Genomic DNA, 26,622 nt, shown 5'->3' on the forward strand with positions numbered 1-26,622 from the left:
TTCTTGTGATGTCGGTTTTACAAGCCTTGTAAAACTTTATTTTATAGTTTACAGTACGTTTTTTGCACATCAGTCGCCAAAACGATACAAGCGCAATCTCTGCTCTTCCATGTTTCTGGCTCCCGAATTTCGCGACTAATTTTCGCAATCCTGAGGAGCCGTATAAAGGGGTTCCACAGAAATACCCCCTAACACAAGTTGCTCTCTTGAAGCTACAAAGGTGAGACAGGAAAGGAATATCAGCAACGTGAGCAAGTAATTTAAAATTTGGTGCTTCCACAGAAGTAGTTTGATCCCCAGGCGGCCGCCGCCAATCTTTACCTGCATCCAACAAAGCAAAACTGGTGATTGCAACAAGCTATATTTAAACCCCGTGATCGGGAGACCGCCACTCTGGTTGGCACTTGATCTATTCAAAACTGCTCTAAAATTAATTCCTTCTTACGTGTCCCTATAGTGTCATTTATTTTATTCGAAAGTCTCCTGTGGCAAAACAAGGCAAGAGTTCACAGATACACGAAATCAGTTGACTTCATGTATAAAGTCCAAGAGTTCTTGGTTGAAAGATGGGTATAGGCGCAGCCTCTCTCGGCTAAAAAAAATGTGTTGCAAATTCTGACTCATACTCTGGCCAAAATGTCTGTCATCATGAATCTAGGCTTGGCAAAACTAGGTGGTATTATAATTTCAAATACTTAAGTGACATGACAACGGGACAAACGCCACCGTACGTGGTAAAGTGTCCCATGTAATAACTTATATTGCAGCAAAATCACAAACGTCATCCTCACTGCCAGTAGATATTAAGAAACCTTTTTACCAGCGGAGCTTTTGCGCATGCAGTAAGTTTGGTGTTTCAGAGAAAATATGAATAATATGCCGAGCCAACGTGATGCGTGCTACGCGGAAACCACGAAGCGTTCTGGGCGAGCGCAGTGGCCGTAGCAAAAAAAAATCTAGAAAAAACTCCGGACAGCGAGAAAATACCACGCGCTCGTGACCCCGTGCCTCGCGGTGACCCGGATGCAGTGGCTTAGACAAAAAAATCACGGCTAATGCTTCCAATAAAAAGAGAACCTGCTTTGAAAAGGGCACCGCACCTGCCGCAATCTCTGCAAACGATTATGTATAAGTTGAGACATTGCAACGAGCCCGCCAATACTAGCAGAGACTTGCAGATCTCGCCACCGCTGCCTCTAGTCGATGCCAAAGAGCTCGTAGATGTATACAATGCTGGTAATGACTTCTCATCCACCCCTCCCTACAACGAAGACGACGACATCATTGATGCATACGACGATCACTAGCACCCGCAACTATGCAAATAAACTATGCTACTGAACCTTCACTATGTGTCCGGTACCAGCTTCACCAATGAAGTCTTGCGGGGAGTGCACGCTTCCCTGAATTTAATATATTGATGCGCATTGTGTGGAGTTGTTAACTAAAGAATTCCATGTAAAGTATTCGTTTGTCACCCGACTAGAAAGTCATTAGTGCATCTATGGTTCAATGAAATTGAATTGCCCTCATTTTGCTACAATGCTAATTCTAAAATATTGTGGCTGAGTTTGAAAACTCGGTATAGCGCAAATGTAAATATAACTGTTGCAGCTGACGTAATCTTATTTTTCCACAGAAGAGCAGCTTAATACCCTCAGTGAAAGGGTAAAATTGGTAGTCCTTTTCTCTCCCTGACCTGGTGGGACTTGTGTCTTCTACTCTGAGTCTCTTTGCGTTTGGCACTTAAACGTACGTGGGGAAGCACAGCAACTCGACACAATTCGATCCGAAAATTTAGCTTACGTGGTAAGGTGCATCCCATCATTCGCTCCCGCGGCTACAACCACTTATGCCACTATGGGGAAACAATTCTCGACTCGGTATAGCTGAACTTTTAACAACAGAACGGTTGTGTGCAGGCCGGTTTCCGCCCACAGTGCTGGCAGCCACATGAAGCTGTTCAATTAGGGCTCCTTCCAATCACCCGTTCCACTGTGCTTCAGGCCGGAAACGTCGGTCGCGCTGGCCTGCGCCTGAAATTCTGTATGAAGGAGTCACGACTATTGTAATGCAGGATTACACCTCTGGGATCTATTTTTTTTTCAAAGCGTTACGTCTTGGAAAAACAACGTTTACAAAAGGGTGCGGCCGACTTTTATCCTATCATTTATTGATCAGGCAAGCCACAGAAGCTTGATAGCCACAATTCCAGTCCTTTTCACATGGTGTTAGAATTTTAGAATTTTGCATGCGAGGCTTTCAAGGATAACATCTGAAGAGTTACATTGAACATTTGCGCTGTGAGCATACCGATTAATAGGTTCGCGCTAAAAGTGCACAATATTCGATAGGTAGAATTAATGTCCACAACGCTCCATTTCAAGAACTGCTTTCCACACCTTATATGAATGCAATTTCCAGTATATTTTTGTTCATGGTCGTCCCCAGGTGTCCTCTGCTTTGCTTCTGATGTTAACACTGCTGAGCAACCAAGAATTAAGAGTTTCTCTGGCAGGTAAATAGCCGCAACCACCCACAAAGAGTTACTGAAAAGTCGCAAATGTTGCCCCGTAGTTTTCATTCAATGCAGCATTATAAAAAGGTAAACTACATGTACGGAGGTGTGTCACGCTCCCTGTTTGTTGGGGAATATAGCGTTTGCTTGCTTCAATGCTAGGATTTTCAAACACTGGGATTTTTGCGTTTGTAATTTTATTACGTTCTACAACTTTTTTTTCAGTTTGATATTTACGCTTTGGAAGACGAGTTGTATCACGACGAAAAACATTTCGCAAGCGTTTTTGTGTCCGAAGATGGTCGATCGGTGAAAGTGGTACGTTTGTTTGATTTTACTTGCTCGGCGCAAGCGTTTGCGGGGTAATATTTTGTGGCCTTTTAGCAAAGTTGAAGTTACCATTATGCTACCGCTCACTTCTGATACCTCGTTTCTGGTGTTTTCCCAAACAATTTCTGTAGAAATGACAATATTGTGCGAGAGTAAACCTATCGCTCAAAAACGTTGCTGCTTGGTTCATCGATAGCAGAGGCAGTAATTTGTAGAAATCAATGCATCTACAATAAATCAGAATAATGCATAGCCGAGCAAAATAACGGCAGACAAATGGTCGCGAAGAACAGCACTTTTTTGGAAGTATTGAATCTCGTGGGCCGTTTAGAAATTAACAATGTGCAGTATTGTCATTCAATAACGTTGCTATAGTAACTATTATTTGTCTCATTCAGCGTCAAACGCGGGGGTACTGCGCACTTCGCGTTCGGAAAACAAATGGTCGTGAAGAACAGCACTTCTTTGGGCGTATTGAATCTTGTGGGCCCTCTAAAAATTAAAATGTGCAGTATTGTCATTTCATAACGTTGCTAGTAACTATTATTTGTCTCATTCAGCGTCAAACGCGGAGAGACTGCCCACTTGTGTTTGACCCATCCAAGCAGGTGGAAATAGTCAGCTCTCAGCGCACGTAACCCACTATCTGCAAGCAGAAGCGATCACTTCTATAACACAGGACAACAACAACCTAAAAACAACACTCCACTGCTAACGCAGCACCTAGGGCATGGCGATTTCATCCGCTCGCCGGCAGCCGCAAACCGCACCCTCGATATATTAGGCGGCTTAAGCCGCAGTGCCCACAAGGCCATAGTTGTTTCATATTTATAGACGCTACATATCATGGTTGACATATCATCGTCGCTGTTTATTTGTCGTGTCAGAAACGTTTTAATGAAACATGTATTCACAATTTGTGAACATTGTTTTTGTTAGAGCTCATTTTTAACTTTTTCAGGTAGCGTAAATTAAGGTGTACTAATTTTCACTGTGTTTTTTCTGGTACCTTTTTACTACAAGGAAGGTGTAGTTGGACCAAATCTAAAAATTCGGCCTTTGGAAAACATGGAACGCACTGATGAGGGTCACGTACCCCATGCCTTAGAACTAATCAGCAACGATGATCCCAATTATAAAACCGTTTACGGTAAGCTACAATTTTACAAATATCATGGGCATGAAGGCATACATAAACTTTTCTTGTTTAAAGTTTGCCACACGTTGTAACAGCACGTTGCGACTCCAATTTTTCTAGGTGTACCGATCACAGAAAGAAATGGAACAGTTGTGGAGGAGAGGCTTACGCAAGCTGGTAATATTGTAACGTCCTTTGGAGAATTTTGTTTTCTTAATACAAAATTTAGTTTTTGAATTATTTTTTTTGTTGGTTCTTAAGTGAAATTGTTAAATACATACTCTCTATTTCCTGTAGAGCGGTATCAAGCCGTGAAAGTGCATTGCGAAGTTCGCCTCGTCGTCGATTCAAAATTCCGTCAAGGCTTTACTAAAGTAAGGGATATGGTCCGATATTTATTAATTGAATTCAACGTCGTAAGTAAACGTTTTTGTAACTCTTTATACGTGGTGTTTGTGTTACGGAAGCTTTTATATTTTACTGTACGACTACAATAGTTCATTCTTAGTATTTGGAAAAGGTGAAGATTTTTGCCCAATAGTGGACTACCCGGTCAAGGAAACATGAACTTTGCATTCAATAGCAACCTAAATAGCAGTAAGCTGCACTGTAACGTATAGAGAGGATACGTCATGATGCCGCATTGTATTGTGTAGACTGTCTCTAAGATGAGAAAGAGGAACCATAAGAAGAGAAAAGTATCTCCTTAGGTCCTGAGCATGCAATCCGCTTCTGTGGTCGAATTACACATAACACAGGAGTTTTTGATTCACCGGGCTTACTACAAAAAACATTTTTTTAAAGTGTTTCTATGGCAACTCAGAAAAGTATACGTGAGCATACTTACCTTCAACACAAAGTTTAGAGATTTATTTACCGTAACGCTCTATTATCATTGTGCCCTTTTAAGGTCAGGCAGGCGTAGAGTTATACCAGCTTCAGTTTTGTTCTTTCCTTTCATTCCGGCCTATTTCGAATAATATTGCAAAGCAGGGCGAAGGAAACATAAATTAGCAGACATGTGTCGGCACTGTACGGCAGACGCACACATTGTAAACTCGCAAAGGTATTTTTGCGTGGATGGGTGGACTACAAAAAACGTTCCTTTGAAGGAAATTCTCAATGCTCTTTCTTTCTCTCTTTCTCTAAAGTACCGAACACCACCAGAGGCCTACATCAAGTTCCCCGCTTTTACATCGGACCTCTGTATGGCTAGATTAACCTAAAATTTCCGTCTCAGCGGGAGAAGAATCTATGCGCGCTACACTAGAAAAGGCAGGTGGCGAACCTTGGGTGAACCATGTTAGCCCTAATTCTCCAACTTCTGGAGTATTTGCCGTTTTCCTGAAAAAACCTCGAGGTGATTAAGGGCCACCTGTGGAGCCAGTTCTGCAGAACTCTACATTATTCTGCACCGTATCCCCCGAGCTAATTCGGTTACAAGGGCTTGTCACCTCCCTCGACTGCCATTCGTTCGCATAGAGGGCCCCTTCCCAGCTGCGATTAAAGGGTTTCGCAGCACTTTGCGGCGCCAGGTATGAATCCATAAAGCGAACTGTACGTCATGGGAGCAGTAGTTACCGCGCAACGTTGCGGCGTCCAGTTACGCTCGAATACAGTTGCGCATTAGCACCCCTAGCCATTGGGTGATGCCATTTACCATGCTTCCGCCCGGGAAACAAGACAGTATTATTTATCAGGTCTCTCACAGCTACCAGCGGTCGTCGCACTGAGGTATACTTACAGGCATCATTAAAATACTTGTACAAGCAGGTCAGTGTTCATGGTTGAGCCACAACTGCAACCAGGTTTTCACTGCTTTCAGCTTTCAAAACAGTGTTCATTAGAGGGAGCATCGTGGAGTCGATCTCACGAAGGATTTTATTACTCAGAGAGGTGCAATGTTGTTTCTCCCTGAGCTGTGGAAACGTCCAGTGTTTCAATTTGATGGTTACAGAGTATTCGCGTATGGCAAGCGCGCGGTTTAACGAGTTGCTGACGCACGGGTATTTATAAACAACCCCATGTGAGGGCCTGCGATCCCTGTACTACCAAAGGACGTTGAAGTTGACTACTGTGACGGGCTGTTTTCTCGCAGCACGCCCATACTGCTGATAGAATTTCGCATGCCTTGTGTATATTCGCCTGGCATGTTCAAGATTCAAAAGTGTTCCACTGCCCGGGACCACTGGGAACAGCTTCCCCCTCTTCTAGCTATCTGAATATTTTGGGCCGCAGAAAGAACAGTCAACGTATTTAGTGTTTTAGGAGTTCAATTCGCTATATCACCATCCTCCAAACCCAAAAGATGCTGCGTCGGTATTGCTTAGACCTGTCACTGTCAGAAAGGTGTTGTCTGTCGTGGCTTGCCCTTTGTCCGTAGTTTATTTTTATTTTCCTTTTCATGAAACTCCAATACAGTCACTCTTAGATTGAGACCATTGTAGCTGGGCACAACACATACAATGCATTATTAAGCCAGAGTAGTTATTAGCAACGAGCCTTTCATGTTGCATATAACCACCTGCATGGAATTTATATTTCTGAAGTTTTCGAAGTAACATATCGAACTCAAGAACCAAGATAAAGTATTACAGTGGCCAAAACATTTGAAAAGAGAAGAAAAAAAGTAATATAAACACATACAGTTTATCAGTGAACGCTGTAAATTCCCAGAGAACAAGGAAAAATTAAGGCTAAACAAATGGTAATTGCACATGGACGGAAAAAATATTACTTATTACTCAGAGAATAAACAAAAGAGCAGACATCATGTGGTAAAGGCAGTGTAAGCCCGCAACGTGAATTTCGAGGAAAATAGTTTAGTTCTTAAGTGTATGTATTTTTTGGCAAATTCAGTTCACGAATTGACCTGGATGATGTCAGGATCCAACTGATTGCCTTCGTGTAGGGCAATCGAGAAAGTGAATATTAAAATGTTTCAATGAGACGGAAATATTTTGTTAAAGTACGCTCGTGTAATGTGGCTTTTGCAACTCTAAAAGTGACATATAATTGGGTGACGTCAATTGCATTAGACTTGTGAAACAACTGGGACAAAAAAATTGGCCGCGTATCTGCTCCTTTCGTTGCAAATGTCGTCAAAAGACGATAGTATTTGTAGAAATTTGCCAAGGAAATGCCTCCCTTCGCTTTCCCGCTCACCTCTCATGATGTTCTTGTTCCTTCGCGCTCATCCTAAGGTAAACACACTAAAGGTTTGCTCAAGACGATTTGGATTTACCGCGTTGCACTGCTACAGGCGAGGTTCCTCGATGCCAGCGCTGCAGTACGGGGGAGACACGCGTGAATCGAGGTGGCGACTTCAAGGTTTATAGATAGAGCCGTGTTGCTGTGCTCGACGTACGTTCCAAGCAGAACATGAAACCTAGCTAGTAAAACCTTTCTTTGCTGTTGCCATGTGATTTCTCATATGCCGGCCGGAGGTCGGAGGCGGCACAGGCTGCAGCAGGCGGTACGCGTTGTTCTGCAGGATATGTAGAAGATCATTTGCTATCGAAAAACCAAGCATCCAGGAATTTTATTAAAGGAACACTGTAAATACTCCTTGTGTACTAATTTCCTGTCTTATATTTGCGCAATGTATTGTTCTTGTTTAACAAAGTTGACAAATATGAACATATACACCGGGCTTAGACGTTTACATTTGGCTGTGAGTTTATAAGACTATTGCGCAGTAAGCATTTTACTTTGGCCGGCTGGCTGAATCGAGTTACAGACAGACATACGGACAGACAGACAGACAGACAGTCAGACAGAGAGACATCCAGACAGACCAAAATTTCTGGGTTTAGGTAGCCCAAGAAAGACTATCGTCTTTAAAATTGAAGAGACGCCTGCCTTGCTCTAACTGCTAACGTATGCCGGCCAGAGGCCGATAGTAGGCTGATGGGTGAATAAGGATGTCTTTCCTTACTGCGAATGAATTTTTTAGCTTTTCGCTGCACATTTTCTTCAGTCACAATATGAGTTGTAGTCTGTGCGAACCATACTGTATTTGTATCTGCAAGAATATGTCGAATAATTGTAATGTAAGCCAATAGTTTGGTACATTGAGCTGACAGTCGTAGACATCTTGAAGAACAAATAGTTTGGGAACGGTAGGTGCAGTAACGTTTAAGATGTGGGTGTCCCAGCTGAGCTCGGATGTAATTTTATCCCTTACTACTTATGACGGCTGATATTAGCTACAGGGGAGTCGTTAATTTTGTACTTCAAAAGAGATAGATTTTTTTGTCTAGTTACCGACATTGATACGACATCTTAATGTTGATGGACTTTTGCCAGTTGGGAACCCACTCGCCTATTTGGTTAATGAATGTGAAAGGAACTGTAAATGAAACAGGCGAATGAAACAAACTCTGATTCGTTAGTGAGATAGTTTTTCATCTATTCAGAAATTTCTCCAGCACCAATAGCACTTTCACGTTTGGCTAGTAGTTTGCTTAATTGGCTATGGCACGCACGACAAAATACTTTCGTTAGCTCTATTAGGATTATGTCAGTTTGGCCGCAGTCCTTAATGCTTACAGAAAAGTCATAGATAACATTTGTCAGTTTAGGGGTGTCAGACGGGCCACTGCGACATCCTTTTTAGTTGGGAGTAACGGAAGGTTTTGCTCGAGAAATATTGAGACGAATAAGGAATCATGGCTATCTCTTACAAATTTATAACGACGGAATAAGGGCTTCAAACCATCGTTTTAACTGCGCTTGTACCTCATCGAAACAACTTGCCACTGGGCTTTTTTGGTTATCGTATAAAACCTCTGCTATTCCCTCAAGTAAATGAGAACAAAAGAAAAGGTACACGAGTAGACGCTTCGCGGGCAAGCCACCTTTGCAGACAGTAGGACGTTCGGCCGCGCTGGCTCAATGGCTATTGCGTGGTGCTGCTGAGCACACGGACGCGGGTTCGATTCCCAGCCGCGGCCGCTTTCGTGGTAAAAGCGAAAACCGAAAACGGCCGTGTGTTCGATGTTTTTGCGCACGTGAAAGATCCTCAGCTGGTCAAAATTAACCCGGAGTCCTCCACTACGGCAGGAGTCATCGCCTGTGTGGCATGGGTGCGTTAAAGGGACGCCTGAGTGAATTTGTCAAGCTCCGGTTTTTGCTTGCGCAGCGTAGACTGGCTGAATTATACTCACTTCTCATCGTTTTTGAGAGCGATAAGGTGGAATTTATTTTGGAAATCGTAAAACAAGACGAACTAACATGAGCGGTTTGCGGCGGCCGCACCAACAGACAGCAGTGACGCCAGTAAAAGGTGCTACGTGATTGGACAATGTCCAAGATTAGTATTCAAACAAGTTTCGGTTTTCGTTCTGAGAAACAACATTCTTGGCATCCGAAGTTTTTTTTGGGTGGTCATTCTCTATATCTCCGTTACCGGCATTCCGCGCTTCTGCCACGATGTCGGCTGTAAAATGCGCCTGATAAACCTACCAGCACGGCTTGGAACAGTAGCAATCAGTAGCCGAGGCGTACGCAGCGGATGAACACACTCCACATCACTGGAGACGCTCAATTGCGATGCTCTTTTCTGGCACCTTTGGAGCTTGCCTCGCTCATGTCTGTATGGTAAAAAGTGTGTTCACACCAGGCCGACGGTCGGCTGATTCGGGACTGTGCCCACTGCCCGCAAGTAGTGGGTGCTTATGGCAACAGGACGCCGAGGAGAACTCGCTAGCGCGTGAGTGTCAGTCTGCGGGCGTTCTGCGAACTCACTCGTAAAGCAATGAACGTTAGGGCGTAGAAAAGCTGAATTCAGTATACAAAAACATCGCCAAAAACAAAAAAATCAACTTAAAAAAAGCAAGCAGTCTAGGGGATTGGAACTTGCGTATCGTCAGAAAAATAATATACCTAGTGCTCCAGACCTATCGGCAACTTATCGGCTACAAGATTTCCATATAGGTAAATATAAAATTTGTGTACAACCAAAATTAAAGCGAAACGCTCAAGCTCAATGGTTGTGTAGCGCGCTTCTCTCGGGGACAGGTGGCGGCTTGCGTAAGAGATACCGTGTAAAACAACCGCTTTGTCTTTTTTAAGAGAACCGCGCCAAGGCGCCTGCTTGAAGCTTTCTTGAGAAGGCTCAAGGGCTTGGTGCGATCAGGAGATTGAAAAATTGGTGCGGACGCGAACATATAATTCAAAGCTGCAAAAACTTTTTCTTCTTCATCCCAGCACACAGTGTTGTTTTGACCCTTATAAACAGGTCTCAAAACGCTTTTGTGAACACCACGCGGTTCGGGACGAATGTTCGGTAGCACCAGGTCCATCGGAGGAAATACTATGCCGCTTTTTTGTGCATGATTCACAAGGGAGAACGCTAGCTAACCAATCTCAACCTTAAACAGCTCCGCTGTTTAACCTAGCACAAGTGCAAAAGTACGGTCCGGTTCAAAAACTTTCCGCGCTTGCTCTAAGGCCTTAGCGTCGACATTTCAGACGCTCAAAACGCCTCCGAGGTCATGCGAACACTACAGGAACAAGTCCTGCTATGACAGGAAAAGCAGAGCATGGTAGGTTATTAGAGCTTGTGACAACCTGTTACATAACCCTTAATTTGCACCACAAAATTTTGGTCAGCTCTGTGCTCATTCAACACCTTCCTTTATCACTTTTCCCTTGCAATGGCTAAGCGATACAGGGCACTAAAGTTAGTCTGCATTTTTCGATTGCGATTACCTTCACACTCGCTAAAACGCAAGTTTAATTACAGAATTTTAAGGAGAAGCAGTTAGGAGTGCTAATCGTGACTTACAATCTCTTACAAAATATGGGGGCAACTTAAACAAAGATCATTTTATATTCCACCCATAGAATTTTTTTCTCCTCCCCATGGCACATGCAATAAAATTATTTCGGCGCTTCCACGCGCAATAGCGACGCAAATGTGGCAGACCTTTTGTGAATTATGGGGCGAATTACACGAAAATTTTTTTGGCTGGGCACCAAGTGCCACGCTTTGATTCTCCTTTTGAGAAACACTGGAGTTGTTGTTCAGTAGAGAAAATCAATTTCGCTTTAAAGGGGAAGAATTCTTTCAGTTTTCATGAGAATTTAACCAGGCTAGGAGCCGAGTGTGGTGTTACGGTGCTTCCTTGACACATTGAGAATGCGGGATAAGAAAAAGTATGGCTTGCGCGGCATGACATTTTATTGTGCGACAGGCGAACGTGACTAAAACAAACGCAAACAAAGAGCTGCAAGCATGACGTAGCAGTAATACAGTACCCTATAAATATCGCCAGGAACGCCATGATACCGCCGCCATTAAAAGAAGAGAGAAGACTCTAACACACCAAATAATTTCTTCAAGTCTGGCTGCTCCTCACTCTAAGGGTTGTTTGCTTTTCTCAGGAGCTGTTCACGGTTCCGTAGAGCAAATGGTGTTAGCGATATTAGCGCCAAACGGCCTTAGGATACTGATGCGGCAATTCATAGGTACTTAGTCGGTTGGGTGTTTGGTTCATTTGGTACTGTGTACTCAACTTTCGCTGACTGCTGGAACAGGGATTCGAACTTTGCTTCCTATCATACACTACCGACTTATTGATTGTCAAGATGACAAGTTTATTGCAATGCAAAAAAGCGGAGAGTTTTTATTATGCAGTCAGATCGAAATAAAGGCTCGGCTTAGCGCAATAGCAAGCCCTCTTTGGTTCTCAGAGTGCGGTCCACAGGAGAACATGCAGGGCAATTTGAAATCTCTCGGATGAACACCTCATAGTGCTGATGTAGACACTGGCGCTCCTGGGTGAGGCTTATGCATCGTTCGCAGCAATGAACGCTATTTTTGATAGAATGAACACCATGCTAGAATGAACACCAAGTTCACAATTTTCTTCCCTTTAATAAAGCTGGTGTACATTAGCTCAAACTCACTCCATCTCACGATATAAGGGACTATTTTATATAACTCACATGAAATAACGCTCAGGTAGTGTACACAGCTTTGTGGCTAGCTGATGTCATTGCACGCACTTCTCTGTGCGCACATTTTTTAAGACAATGTGCATGCCGGCTGATGGCGGTGGAAGCTGCTTGAATGTAAATGTATTGGTATAGAGTAAATCTTGCAGTTCATAGAAAAACTAGTCATCAGAAAGATTGTTTTGCCAAGAACTTTACAAAAGTGCAATTCAGTGGCATTGCAACTTGCAATACTTAGGTTACACTAAAAAACTCTTGGAAATTACCTCAGCTTCAATACTTACGGCCAATATTTACAATTGAGAAATTCTAATGTAGCTTCACAATGCCTAAACTGTTTGGGCTGGGGGGTAAATCAATGTGAATATTGACGGGACTTTCATCAGGCCAACAGAAAACTATTGTAATGGAGCTATTCATATATTGCTTATAGTGAGGCTACCTTATTACGAATATTTACTGCAAGACATCAAATGGCGGTCTTTTTAAAGTGTGTAAGCCACATGAAAAAAATAACCTCACAACTTTTAGCTTATTTATTACAAGGATAATTACAACAGATTTCCAGACAAGCAAAAAATGCAAGTTCTTCCAAACAATTACATTGTTTCTGAAATTATGTCAGCCACTTTTTGGGACGAACTGTGTCAAATCATTTCGCAGGCATGGACTTAGAGGCAATAAAATTTAAAAGAAGTATAATAAAGCGTATTGTATCTAAAATATTCAAATAGCAGAGTGTTCGCTATACCTTTTATGCAAAATTCTGATAACCTGAAATGCCTGTATTTACAGGTTAAACTTCGCTACCTGACTGCAACGAGGCCGGAGATTCACCTCAAGCTCCGTGCGATTGAAGTTACTACCGTAAGCTCAAGTCCACTTCAACTGTCGGTTAAAAAAACTACTTTCTTTAGATATTAAACTTTAAATATTGTCATATCACATCATCATTCTCCTGTAATTTTTTCCCCTCTAGGTAAGTGAAGAACGGAAATATATGAAGTGGATCCAGCCTTACGTTTCAATTGACGCGTTGAAAACTCTGTACGAATTAGTAAACTACGTACAAAAACGCAACAATTCATACGGACGTTATGACCTTGTTTACTTTGCTACAGCGTAAGCCCACAGTTTTGTTTCACGTATTTTTCGAGCGCACCATACAAATATACAGTGACCTTAGTCTATGGAGTTTCAAGGCTATCGAATGAAGTTTTACTTTTCATATCATTAGTGCCATCATCCCACTCGTCCGCATGATCGTCCTGATTTAGCTGCAATATGAGGGGGCATCCACCGGCGTCCACCCATTATTATTCTGTTGCATGGGATTTCCTTTTTTGTTGCGGAAAAATGAGACTGACTTGGCTAGGAATATATATCCCAAGAAGGATGCAGTTACAGAAGAGTTCGAGCATTGAAGCAGTCCATGTCAGTCGGATGGAAAGATAAAACAGATTTTCAAACTCTTTTTGAATCTGTTCTCCACTGGAGATTTTATTTAATAAATATGTTGTAAAAGAGCTCCGCAAGAACGTTTTATTTCACTTATTTGAAATTGGACACTCAGGCACAGTTTATCTATTTAAATTCCTGGAGCGGTATCACAGACGTATTCTGGTATTGCTCAAAACGAGGTGCTTTGGGCATAATTCCTGCATTTGTACGTTTGTGTAAAAATAGGTTTTTATCACTCCATTATTTTTTGCCACAATCCTGCATAGGCCGCCGGGAAGGCCCTGACCTCTGAAGATGATCTGTGAGATAGAAAACTTCTACACAGCGCACTATTGCGATTAAAAGTCACTCCAAACCCATGTGTAGTTGACTCTACCGCGATGATAATGAAATGCTGCAGCTGTAGGTATACGAATGCGAAAGTGCTGTTGCAAACTTAGGTTGGTGTATATTTCAGGAATATTATTTGTCACGATAACCTATGCGCTGGTAAACAGCACACGTAGGCTTGACGACAGCGCTTCAGAACGGCAAATCAGAGCGAGCAAATGTGCGAATAGGCGAATGTGGCGTGTGATTTGGTTAAGACAATAAAAACAATGTGCGTATGGACAGCATAATGTGGGCAGTTCGCCTATTGCAGCAGCGCCCATTCTATTTAGGACCAGACGCCATAAATGACTTATTTGAGCTAGAAAAACCTCGTTTCTCTTAAATATCAACATTTGGGCCATCATCGCCCTGGTGGCACGAGGATTCGCCTAAGAGAAAAGCCGGGACACCTCTGACCACCAAGCTTTTTATTGGTTAACTAACTTTATGCATGTTTATGCTTAGAGGCGCGGCCATGTCTTCTGCTTGTTGACGTCGCTGCCCCTCAAAAAGCCACACACACCCGGTCACTGAAGAGTGAACTATGTGTTGTTTTATTTTCAGTACCAGAAATTTGTTTTCGGATTGAACCTATGTCGTCGCATTCATTCTCCAGTAGCGGCGCCGTGGCTTTCACGGGGCGTTTCATTTCTTGGGGTGTGACGCTCGTCTTCTGTCATCCCTTTTAGATGCAACGCATATCATTCACCCGCCTTGTCCATGCTGCGTGCATCCTTCCATCCATCCGGCGTCGTCGTTGTCCGCGCCCTCCCCCATTCTCCTCGCCGTGCCAGCTGCTCTCTCCGCCGCTCTCACCGCAGCGTTATCTGCGGGTTAGCGCTCGCTCCTCGCAATGCCAGCTGTGCGTCGGCGCGCGCTAGCGCTCGGTTAACGCATGCGCATGCGCTGCTCTCTCTCATTCCCCTCAACGTTATGCGGTGGTATAAAACGCGGTACCTGCGCCGCTCCGCTCCGTCGTTCCAGCGCCGGTGCTCCGATGTCCAACTCTGCTTTGAATGGAGACTAACAACAACAAATTACGCCCACCTCCCTTCGCGGGAACCCCGTAGTAGACGGAAATGCATCGTATGCGTTCACGGCACGTTTCACACGATGGGAGAATCCCTTCTCCCTTCTCCCTGTTACACCTCCCATGGATTTCCCAACTTGCTGCTGAAGGTTTTCAATGACTGGCCCGCCTGGATCGTTTTATCCGCAGCCCTATACATTTCTCCCAAAGTGGACCACGTTATCACGCGCTAGAACTAGCGGAAACCGGCTTTGTGAACTCTTAGCCTGTAGCGTGACGCTACATGCTCAACGGCGCGTCTTCCCGCGACCATCAGAAAAACTATCAAAAGAACTACGCGTTACCCTGCAACAACTTCAAACAGACACATATCCATATCACACACGGCTACACGCCATTAACCCCGCATCATACTACCGCTTGTGCAGGCACTGCGGCAGCCCAACAACGGCTGATATAGCGGGCGGGCGGCATTAGCGTGCCCAGTAGTAAAAAAAGTGTCTTGTTTAAGATAGAGAGTGTTAAAACTCGAGTAATGCTCCCATGAAACCGGGGCCAAATACCGAAATCTAAACGGATACGGGTGTGTCGAAATAGCATTATCGGAGAGACATCGGTTTCGCAACGCGAGGTACACAGGTTACATTCTCACCAAATAGGCGGTTTTTAACGTCAAAGCCCTATTGCCCTGGTCCAGCTACTTTCGTCACGGGGGACCGTTGGACCTTGAAGTGCAACCGCGTGACTCGCCGCAGCCGTGGTGGCGGAGAGGGCCCCCGCTCTCCACAGCCTTGTCGACGGCAGGAATTTATATATTTTGTATAGGCGGTATTAGTTCCATACTGACTGTATGTTTACAGGCTACTCAGTTTTGCCACAAGAGACACTGCAAATAAAACATTTCAGCCCACCATTGAGTATGAATTATCCTAAACCATACTAACAACAAACCCTCTAGCTGCTCTCAATTCATTTATAAATGAGGTGCCTCAAGCTCATTTTCAAGGTTTTGTTACACTCAAAAAAGAAGAGTATATAAAGAAAATGGGTTTATCGACTACGTGTGCATTGTTTTCACTTGGCCACCATTTTAATGTAACAGAAGCAGAAGAAGCATCAACATGAAATAAGTACACAACGTAGTAGAAAAAACAAAACACAAAAGAAATTCTCTTTATCAGTGAACTGCTCGGGGTTTAAGCAATTTATAATAATATACTTGTTCCAAAAATACACAGGATAATGAAATCATTTTGTCAACTATCAGAGATAATTTATCGGTTCACCAGGCACAAATTTTCGAAAAATACCTCAAGACGATGTATTCGTGGTGGTAGTTAAGAGGATGTCCTTCAGTAATTTCAAGCACTAAACACGTAGGAGAAAAAATGTCTTGTGAACATTGAAGCTTTATTTTTGTATTTTTGAAGAGTATAGCGCTGACAAAACAATTGCATGATCCTGTATTCAAATCACTCCTAAGTGAGTGCCCATTTTCAGTTGTGTAGCTACGGTCACAACAGAATGACTAACAATACTAATCTTTCTCGCAGGACAGACATGGTGGCCGTTGAAGGCTCCCGGTACGAAAAATCCCTTCAAGGTAAGATGTACAAATGAGCCGTTATTTTCTTACCATTTAGAGATTAATGGTGTTACATTTACGAAGTCACTGTTTTCGATCACATAAAATCCGCAATCACATTTCTCATGCATGTTATTTTTCTCTATCTATTGAGTTGGTATGGTCGTCACTAGGTGTACTATCTTACCTCACAAATTTACATTTTTATTGCGAAAGTCAAAAATGCCAACACAGCTAACAAATAGGTGTCGGTGGTGTCTACATCGAGAAAATCCTAAGCGTGTTACTGTGTCACGTTTACTATCCTGTTCTTGTCACTCGTGAAACTTAACACCGCTCTGTTTGGCAAACCTCCGCACAATATTAGCTACGGGGAAGGCGCGCAGGCAATACTTGCTGCAGGCACAGGTTCGCGTGCAGTGACTGGAGCTACACGCTGCAAGGCGCAATCCGCCAATCACAATCGATACAGGCCACTCGGGTCCGCAAAAAAATCCAATACTTGTTCACTCAAAATAAAAAAGCACAGCCTAGAAAACAACACGAAACCTGCTGTGCAAGTTCACCTCGAAAGAACACTGACCGTTGTTGAATCGGGCACTATTGTGTTCGCATTTAAAACTCATTGCAAGAACTTACGGGCCTTGTTTATCATCAGAGCTTTTTAGGCTATATGTTATGCCTGGTTGCATTACCAAAAAATACCAAAAAGCGCGCACATGTGAGCTTGCGCCTTGTGAAGAAGGCTAGGCGTGTCCAAGGCTTGCGCATGGGCTTGCGCAATGTGGGAAGCTAAGAAAAAAAATTTTAAGAAAAATTCCGAGCGCACATGGGTGTGCACCTCGTAAGAAGCACCCGGTGTCGGCCAGCTGATCTTGGAGAAAACTCTGCCCAGCGTATGTGGCGTGCTCTCTCACGTCCTCTTCTACTTGCCAGTTTACGTGCGTTCACGCCTCAAGTGGAGAGGACATACGTCGCCTTCGTGCTAAAGGCGCCGTGTTCTCGACGCCAGTTGCCGCGGGCTCTAGCGCGTGTTAACGCGGTCAACTTTGGGACAGATGTGAAAGCCTGCGTACAAAGCAATCTGGGCCTGCCAGTCGCAAACAACTTTTAGCAGCAAGTTCGGAAATCCATGCTGGGTGCAACCGCCAGTTCTTTGACGAAGGGAGAGCTTCCGCCAGCTCTGCTGTTTCTCCTGCATTGTGCCACAGGTGCAAGCTGCGCCAATTTTTTACGCTTACGTGAGTAATATTTTTAAAGCAGGAGAAAGGTTTACACTTTATTTTCAAATATGATTGAGTGTTGTGCCACCATTATTCGTGATAGGGCAAGTTACGTACGTTTTAGTATTTACAACAACGAGAATAAAAGCCAACTTTAATAATTTCCTCATACGAACAACACGAAGCAATGTAGACTATTACACAGTGTAGAATGGGGATTAACAATAAATCTTTCTGATTTTTTTAGAGTTGAATAAAAAGAAGGTATTTACCCGCCGGCATGGCTCATTGGCCAAAGTGTTGTTCTGATGAGCCAAAAGACGCAGTATTTTTCCCTGCCGCGTTTCAGATGCACGCGAAAGTAAAAACACCCATGTGTTGAGAAGTCGGCACACGCTAATGATCCCCAGAAGGTGGAAAATAATCCGAAGCCTTCCACTACATATCACAACCAAGGTGTAGATTCGGCCAGTTATACCTCATACGGAAAAAATCATATTATTCAATGTTAGTTACTTTATGGCCTACTGTAACAGATTTGATGCTTCCAAAATACCTTGATAAACATTACGTTAGCGCTGCCTGGTCTAGGCACTTAAAATACGCGCTTTTACTTGTTGCAAGATTTCACCAAGTTAATCACAATGTTTTTAAAATTGAACGAGGCACGTGGTTATTTGTGCAGTCTGCTATCCCTAGATTGTTGTTTTGCAGTATAAAAATCAAATGAATCATACTGGCTACCATGCCGTTGCCTGTACACCAGGAAATCATTATATAAGGGCTCTCTTGGCCACATTTTGCAGCTGGAAGCATGTGCTGTACTATATAAGAATGTGTATATCCTCTGCATTTGTCAGTGACTAAATCGGGAGCTGTTACGAGAGATATTTCGCAAGAGATTTAGGGTTTCGTGTTAGTTTCTTGGATGTGTGTGCGGGATAACGCATACCTCTGTAGCGCTTGATGACTCACCTGTAAAAAACGCAATATTTTAATTTTCGTGACCACAAATTCGTTCGGTACGACTGCTCCTGTAGACACGACAATATATGTACAGTACGAAACAGACAGTGAGATAATATTAGTTGGGCGCTTTTTCCTTCTTCACGCCCAACTCGATGTTAGGTTTTTCTTACTTATACGTCTGTACATTGTACTTTCTGGCATGTCTTTGTATAAATTACTCGGTAAATTAAATGTAACAACTGCAGCTCGTGGATCTTTTACAAATGCACAACGCGCCCAACCTGGAAGAACGTTAAGATTATTAGCACTGACATTTTTCCTCTTCCAGGCTATGCCTTTGTTGGGTCTGTGTGCACACATAACCGAGTGGGACTTGGGGAAGACCAGCCAATGTCGTATATAGGAATCCGCATCATGGCACACGAGATGGGACACACGTGAGTGGTATAGTTATTAATATATCTGTTTTACTCATCGGTAAGTGTCCATTAAAACACTACTGTTATCGACTACGACGAGCTCCGCCTCCGAAAAGCCTCCTAGTGTTTTATGTTGCAACCTGGTGTTTTATGTTGCAGGGCAGATTATTTGCCAGCATTGAAAATTTACAGGCGTTACATACGGAGTCGCTCAGTAGCAACTCTTCGTTTTATTGTGTATTACAGCACACCGGTTTAAGCGTTTCATTACGCCATGGAGTTTTACCTGACCCTGCGCCCCGTGAGGCCAGGCTCGCCCGTGGGCTTGGACCACGTGTGGACCTAGGTAAAAATACCTTGAAAAATAACGAGGTCACGTGAGCGTGTGCCGCGTGAGGAGCGGCCGGCGTCGGGTAGCTCGACCTTCGAGAACACTCTGCCCAGTCGTCGTAGCGTGACCTCTCGCGTTTTGCTCTTCCCGGCAGTTACTGTGAGTTGACGCCTGAAGTGAGAAGCAGACGCCAAGTTCTAGCTACAGACCCCGAGTTCGCAAAGCCGGTAAGCGCGGGATATAGAGCGTGCTAATGTGGCTTTTTAATACAGATGTGAGAGTCTGAGGCCAAAACGACACAGGTTGGCCAGTCATGGAGAACTTTCTGAGGAAACTTTGGAAATGAATGTGAGGGGCAACAGCCAGGTCTCCGACGAAAATAGCGCGTCTACCAGCTGCACGAGCTGCGCCAATTTTTTGACACCATAATAATCGATAGCTTGATACCTTCATTAGGAACTCACTAAGAAGAGCTTTTTACATTTAAAAAAAGCACTAATAATATAAGGGCACTTTTGCCCGAGAAAGGTCCTGGTTTTTTGTTCAGTATTTTTCAACGCGGAATCACGATCATCTTTCCCTAAAATTGAAAGAAGTATTTGCGCTATCACACTGCGCAAAACAGCACAACGCCACGTTTTTTGTAAAAATGTTAGGAAGTTCAGCTTACTTCAGAAATAGCAGGCAAGATTATCATTATTCTTTCGCATTTATTTTTATATTATTTTCTTTCTTTGGCATCTTCTGTTTGCCAACTGCTTCAAGACAACAAAAATACTAGTTTTCTCAAAGCTGGCCCGGGTTTTGCTGACACTTCTCGATGTGATCGCACCAACAAGCATTTGTTAAGATGCCAAAACACTCATAATTGTTAACAACACAAGTTAAAAAAAATGCCTTGCCTAAACTTTAGCAACTGTATATTTACGGCATATTACTGTATTTGTTTCAATGCGTCGGCACTATATTGAAAGTTGTGTATACATACTAACCTAGGTCATGATGTTTTGTGAGGTAGTACCATATTACTCATCATTTTCCCAATTTTACTTCAGCTAATCCTTGTTATTTATTAGTTAATGTGAAAGATTTGTGCGACCACGGTGATGCGTAGAACAAAAATTGGATCTATTCTTTCTGCGCGAAATTGCGCGAAATGGAGACCAAACTACCGTACTGTGTAAATAATTAGAATTGTGAACGCAACAGATGCGGAAAATATTTTACTAAACTTTTTCAAAAGAATCGCGGCTTCCTAATGTCGTTGTTTATATGTAAATGGAGTTGCACCTGTACGGAAGTTAACAATGGAAATATTCTTTTACAGCCTCGGTTGCTCTCACGATGGCTCAGCTATAGACGGAACTATTAGGGGGTTCAAGGCGGACTCAAACCGATGCCCTTGGGAACAAGGTTTTTTGATGAGCTACATTGAAGAGGACCACCGAAGCATGAAATTCTCATCGTGCTGTGATTATTCAATGTCTCTTGTCGCATGGTACGTTTTTGTGTCTGTTATACAGTACCCTAAAACATGCATTTCATGCCTAACACCAAAAAATACTTTTTAGGAGGTTCTCGTACTGTATTGTAAAATAATAAAACTCATATCATCTTTTCATTTCTAAATAACATAGAAGGAGTAGTTCGCGGTAATCTTTCGTTTTAGTAAAGCGGCTGTTAATGTGACACTAAATCCATCTTTTAAATACTTCATTGTTAGAGAGCCTTTTCTGCCTGGTCATTTATTTATGCTGAACATTCATCAGTCAAGCAGGTCAGTTCAGCATTGCTTCCTCACCTCTCGCTCCCAGCGGAAAATCAACAGAACACTTTACTGGTACGTTCCTATTATCATCTATATTGCACAGTTATGTTACGCCTGAAAGAACGTTCTTTTTTTGTTGGTCTTCAGCTCTTGATGTTACTGTTGTTTCTTGATTTCTGCCCATGCTTGTGCAAAACGTGATGCTGATCTTGCTTCTGGCGGTTACATTGACGGGTGCGAAATTAAATTTTATCGCTCGCGCATCCATACCATTCGATCGTTCGTTCTTCGATTAGCCGTTCCGTCTTCTGAATATTTTGTGCGGTATTTTTTGCGTTCTTGGTCTTGTATGTATAATTTAAAATGTCTCCGTATTTTCTTCACTTTTTTGTTCGGTATTTCTACCTAACCTTCTCCACTGGTTGAGTATGCAAACTTAATCTAAGGCCCTATTTCAAACTTTCACACTCAACAGCTTTCTGATTGCCATTTTAGTTTCCCTTATTTCAGTTGGTATGTACGTTGTCTGAGGTGCACTCTAATTCTGAACGTCACTGCCCTGTGATCGCTGCTAGTCAGTGCCTATAACCTTAAAACCATGAGAATTACCCAGACTGGCTGTAATAATAAACCTTCAAACCTACTTCCGTAGTGAGACAAATTGCTGGGGCTCTTTTTGTTCTGTTGCTATTATTTCGATTGTTGTACCTATTGTTGATATTAGCCAAGTTATTTCCCTCCATAACACAGCTAATTTAAGTAGTAAATCCATCCGAATATTTGGATTACTAGTTTAAATTTCACTCTAAGTGTTCGCCTGGCTATTTCTCGCCTTGATTTGCATCAGGGCTGAACTTCAGTGGGGTTCTGTGTTTTTACCTTCTGATTTTTACCTTACCCGTTTTTACCTTATTCAATACGAGTTCTGAGTTTTCGTAGATGGTTGCAGCAGCCTCATCTGCGGATCCAGTCGTTGGTGTTTGTACTACATTTACCTTGTACTTTTTTATTTATCGTATTCACAACAGGGGTGACCGCGTTACCTACCCTCTAGAATTATCCGCAATACCAGTTTGTACTTTCTGGTGAAACAGTTTCGGCAAGATTTTTCCTGTGGCCGTGCCCTTCAGTAGTACAGATTTGGGTGAAATCAAATCCCCAATGTCGAGTACCTCTTCGCAAAGAAAAGCTTTACATCCGCCCGAAATTCAACCGTAGGGCCATGCAAAAATCTTACATTTTGCTCGGAAACTGCGCCGTAAAGAAAAAGATTTTTTTGTTCAAGATAGCCCTCATTAGGTAGTATACTCCTCAGTATGCCTAACAGTTGCCACAATAAAACCATTACTTACAAAGTTAAAGTAAATTGCTCTTCCGATTACGCATTCACGCCTGAGTGCTTCGCCAGTAGTAGACCTATGGTGCCGTCTTTTTAACTAGTAAAACCAAAAACCATGGCAGGTTCAACTTCAAGTTGTGGTCTCGCCAGGCCCATGACCTCATATCAAACTATCTTCTGTTGACAGACCACCGCCCTCTTCCGGTTCTAGAAAGCGTAGAAGTAGAAAAACACGATAAGTTCATAACGGCCTGAAAAAAATGGTGACAGAAAGAGGGCGCTGACAGTGCAGGATAGAAGCAGTTGGACGATTTGTGGAGAGAGGCTTCCGTATAACACTGGACATAAATAGGTTGCTGTTGATGATGAAGTGTACTTCGACATCGGTGGTTTGCCAGTGGAAAGGGGTGTATGCAGTTACCTTTAAACAATTCTAATAAAGGCGAAAAGAATACACCCTTCTTAATAGCAGTCACTACAACTAAAAAAACTTCAAAGAGAGCTCTTTTCTTGCACTTGCCATGGCGTCATGGCTTCACAAGTAGAGTGCAGACTAACAGGCAACCTAGAGCGAATTTTTTTTTTAATTTGACCGTTCACTGTACTTTTTCTCCATAAATCGTACTACACAGTATACAAATGGACACAGTGTGCGGTCCCACCAAGAGTGTCAGCCCTAATGGTTGTGTGTTTCTTAGCGATGTTGCGGATGCGCTATTGAATTAGAGAACTGCAGACAACTAAAATTTGTACAAAAAGTATCATGCAGTTAAATTTGCTTTAAAAGGACTAAAGTTTCAATATTGGATCAAACTCGAACTGCTCGGGTTTCCTCCGTGCCTCTGCACGTTAAATAAAAAAAAAATACTGCTCACTTGAAACTGTTCATTTTCAAGGCATGCCTGAAAGATGCATTTAGTGCTCTTTTACGATTTGTGATTATGTCAGAATCTTTACCGAAGGTAAACATTACTGTAACATTACTTGTTTTTCTTTGCGTCTGCTTCGATTTCAGGTCTACTGAAATTAATTGTTTATATTATTTAAGCACCGGAAGTCGTTTAAAAAAATATAGAACGCGAAGACTACCTGGCCGATATTTAGGCAAAAACACGCAGTGCAAGATGACGTATCCAACCCTTGTAAAGACGTATTTTATGAAGGTGAGAATGTATTATAAGCAAATGCCCTCACACGTTTTGGGTATCGGTTTAAACTTGACACTTAGAGTGTTACGTTATATGGCCGTATAAAACATGCAAGTTGTGAAGCGTTGTCAAACGTAATGTTTTAAGCAAGAATGCTGAAAATATCAATTACAAGTCGCGTTGTGTGTTTAAAATCACAATGTTTTGCATATATGGACACAAAAATTGAACAAGGTAGCGGCGTGTGAGTCTTGCAAATGTTTCGGCCAAAAATATACCTTTGTCTGAGAAAGCACGGATATCCCCGGCACGCCTTATAAATGGGTAAGTCGCCTAGAGGGAAAAGGAGTGAGAATGAAGTAGGTGGAGAGAAAAAAAGAAGTATGCAAGAAGAGGAAAGGTGTGGTAGTGTGAGGTGTGAGATGGTGAGAGGGAAATTAGGGTGCACATTTTTCACGCGTGACAGCCGTAAGAGGGAAGGCAGGACTGGTCGAGTTTCAATGAAAATTGCCGGGGCAGGCGAAACGGTTTGTCTGACGCGCAAGGTGACCCGGAGAGATGCTCTCGGGAATGTCACGTCGAGCAGGTAGTAGGAAAAATTCCTTAACAGCAGGTGTCTCTAAGCTCCGTTCAAAAACGTGCAACAGCATCTGCATGTGTGACAAACACCAACATTCCCGGAGAGGGCTTTTTTCAAAAGAAAAAAAATCACGACATATCCACGGAATGAATGATGATAAGTGGGGCGAAGCTCGAGAGGGGGAGATCATCGGTAACCGTAACTCTCCCGTGAAAGTTCGCCCATTACATCATTAAGAACGACGTAAGACTGTGTGCGTACATTGTACAAATCAACTTTTATTTTGTTCTTGTTCGTTTGTTGTTGTTGTTGTAGGGTTCGTGAGGCTGCAAGCAAGCGCTCGTATCGGCAGGCAAACCCCGATGCAGTGAGAGCTCGCGAGGCGGCTGCAAAACGCATCAAGCGAGCTCAGCCCGAAGCTGCCGACGCGCGGTTTAAGCGCGACATTCTAGACGAGGTGCTTCGGCCTCTCTTTCGCGCACGGCGGGATCCTGTCGGCGAGCGCGCGCTGCCGCCGCCGTGCGCGCTCTCCGCTCCGCAGCCTTGTCAACAACCACGTCCTCCATCCGGCGACTCGTTGCGAAAGAGGAAGCGCGTCAACAGCGATTGCCTTTTATAGTGTCAGTCACGTGCGAGTGGTGTCATCATGACGTCACTCACACCAGCGCCTCCTGCGAGTGAGTCATCGAACTAGGCGGTCACGTAGCGCCACCTGCGAGTGAGTCATCGAACTAGGCGGTCACGTAGGGCCACCTGCGAGTGAGTCATCGAACTAGGCGGTCACGCACCACGAGACACAAGGGATGGACAGACCCACGGCTTTAGGAGAGAGAGAGAGAAAACTTTTTTTTATTCGGCAGATAGAGCTTAGTGGAAGTGGAGCCTTCTTACAGGTAGCCATGTGCTGTCCTTGATGCTACCGCTCTCTCAACCAGCAGGAGCTGATCGCAAAAGAGGGAGCTGGACAGCAGCGTCTCCCACTGCTCGGGGGAACGGGGAAGGGGTGGAGGTGGCAAATCAGGGTTCTGGGTGCATTCAAGGATAATGTGCCTAAGTGTTCCTGATTGCGTACAGAATTTGCATTGGGCTTCGTGCTGATTTGGAAACATAAGGTGCATCAGTGTTGGGTGGGGATACGTGTTTGTTTGTACAAGTCTGAGCGTAGTTTCTTGTGTCTTTGTTAGTTGTGGGTGGGGCAGTGGAAGTGTTCTGCGACCGAGTCTGCAGTGCTCTGTAATTTCCTGGTACGTCGTGAGTGGCATAGGTTCATTTGAGTCCTCCGCGGCCTGGTCGACGAAACCTCGGGCCTTGAGGTGGGCTTGATCATTGCCCTCCATGGAGGAACGGGCCGGCGCCCACACCACTTCGACTACCCTGTCTGGTGGCTTGCTTGACAATATGCGGTATGTCATTGGAGCTACCCATTCCGACGTGAGACTCCTGCATACTTCTTGGGAGTCAGTAATTATGACTGTTGCCTTCGTTTGTGAAAGAGCTAAGGCTACAGCTAGTTCTTCCGCTTCTTTTGTTGAGGCTCGTGGCAGGGTTGCTCCGACGATGAGGTCTGTCTTCGTTGTCACCACCGCTACTTTGGCTTGTCTTTTGGGGTATGCGGCTGCATCTGTGTAGACCACTGTGGGCAGAGATCCATACTTTTTGTCCAGAGCTTTGGCTCTTGCTTCTCGCCTACCCTGATGGTGAACGGGATGCATATTCTTCGGTAGAGGACGGATTATGATGTGCTTCCGCCATTTCTCCGGCATTTCCTTTGTTGAGACAGCGTCCGCCACTGGCATCAATTTTAATTGGGCAAGTACCTTCCGGCCCGTTTGGGTTTGTGCGAGGCGAGCTTTTTGGTTAGACAGGTGACCTTCAATTAACTCATCGACTGTATTGTGTAGCCCAATGCTAAATAGCCTGTCGGTGGACACGCTCATTGGAAGACCCAGAGCTTGTTTTGTTGCTTTCCTGATAGGAGCTTCGCCCCTAAAAGCTAAAGTTAGAAGCACGTAGGGGGCGTGAGACAAACCGGTGCAAAAAACAGAACCAGGCGCTGGAAACAGAGCGGAAGAATTAGGGGATCACTTTAAGAGCTGGGTGGGGGTTTATTATATAGCGTAAAAGGTACTTGCAAGTCAATGCGTCATCGGGAGAAGCTGGGAATGTTGCAAATATCTTAACTTGCTTTTAGAAGCATAAGTCCGGTGGGTCTTAGCGAGTTCAATTTGGGAAATCAATAGGAATCCCTGTATTTTGTGTCGCCGGGAAACTGAATGTTTGATTGAAGTATATACAACTTTTGCTCATGAGAAATGTTGGTCGGTTTCTTGAAACGTGGCGCGACGGTTATTGAGGCTTTGTTCAGGGTACACTGAAGTGATTTGCAAAACCTCCCCGCACGGGGCAACTTGAGTATTCATGGTGACGGTAAGCAGCGACACCGCGGACC

The 26,622-nt window shown here is 43.7% G+C and overlaps 1 protein-coding gene across 1 annotated transcript in view; it reads left to right on the forward strand.

Annotated features, from left to right (window-relative positions):
• LOC144142270 (venom metalloproteinase BumaMPs1-like) overlaps positions 1 to 26,622 on the forward strand; it is a 60,332-nt gene that overhangs the window by 8,214 nt on the left and 25,496 nt on the right. Inside the window, exons 3-12 of the mRNA XM_077673640.1 lie at positions 2,744 to 2,836; positions 3,872 to 3,998; positions 4,107 to 4,163; positions 4,284 to 4,402; positions 12,744 to 12,815; positions 12,928 to 13,070; positions 16,365 to 16,414; positions 18,917 to 19,025; positions 20,666 to 20,836; positions 23,461 to 23,608. Coding sequence (XP_077529766.1) covers positions 2,744 to 2,836; positions 3,872 to 3,998; positions 4,107 to 4,163; positions 4,284 to 4,402; positions 12,744 to 12,815; positions 12,928 to 13,070; positions 16,365 to 16,414; positions 18,917 to 19,025; positions 20,666 to 20,836; positions 23,461 to 23,608 — 1,089 coding nt within the window. The remainder of the gene's footprint in view (positions 1 to 2,743; positions 2,837 to 3,871; positions 3,999 to 4,106; positions 4,164 to 4,283; positions 4,403 to 12,743; positions 12,816 to 12,927; positions 13,071 to 16,364; positions 16,415 to 18,916; positions 19,026 to 20,665; positions 20,837 to 23,460; positions 23,609 to 26,622) is intronic.

The sequence above is a fragment of the Haemaphysalis longicornis genome, unplaced genomic scaffold, assembly GCF_048455015.1.
Source record: "Haemaphysalis longicornis isolate Haplotype H1 unplaced genomic scaffold, Haemaphysalis longicornis Haplotype H1 scaffold_6, whole genome shotgun sequence".
In the NCBI taxonomy this organism is placed as follows: Eukaryota; Metazoa; Arthropoda; class Arachnida; order Ixodida; family Ixodidae; genus Haemaphysalis; species Haemaphysalis longicornis.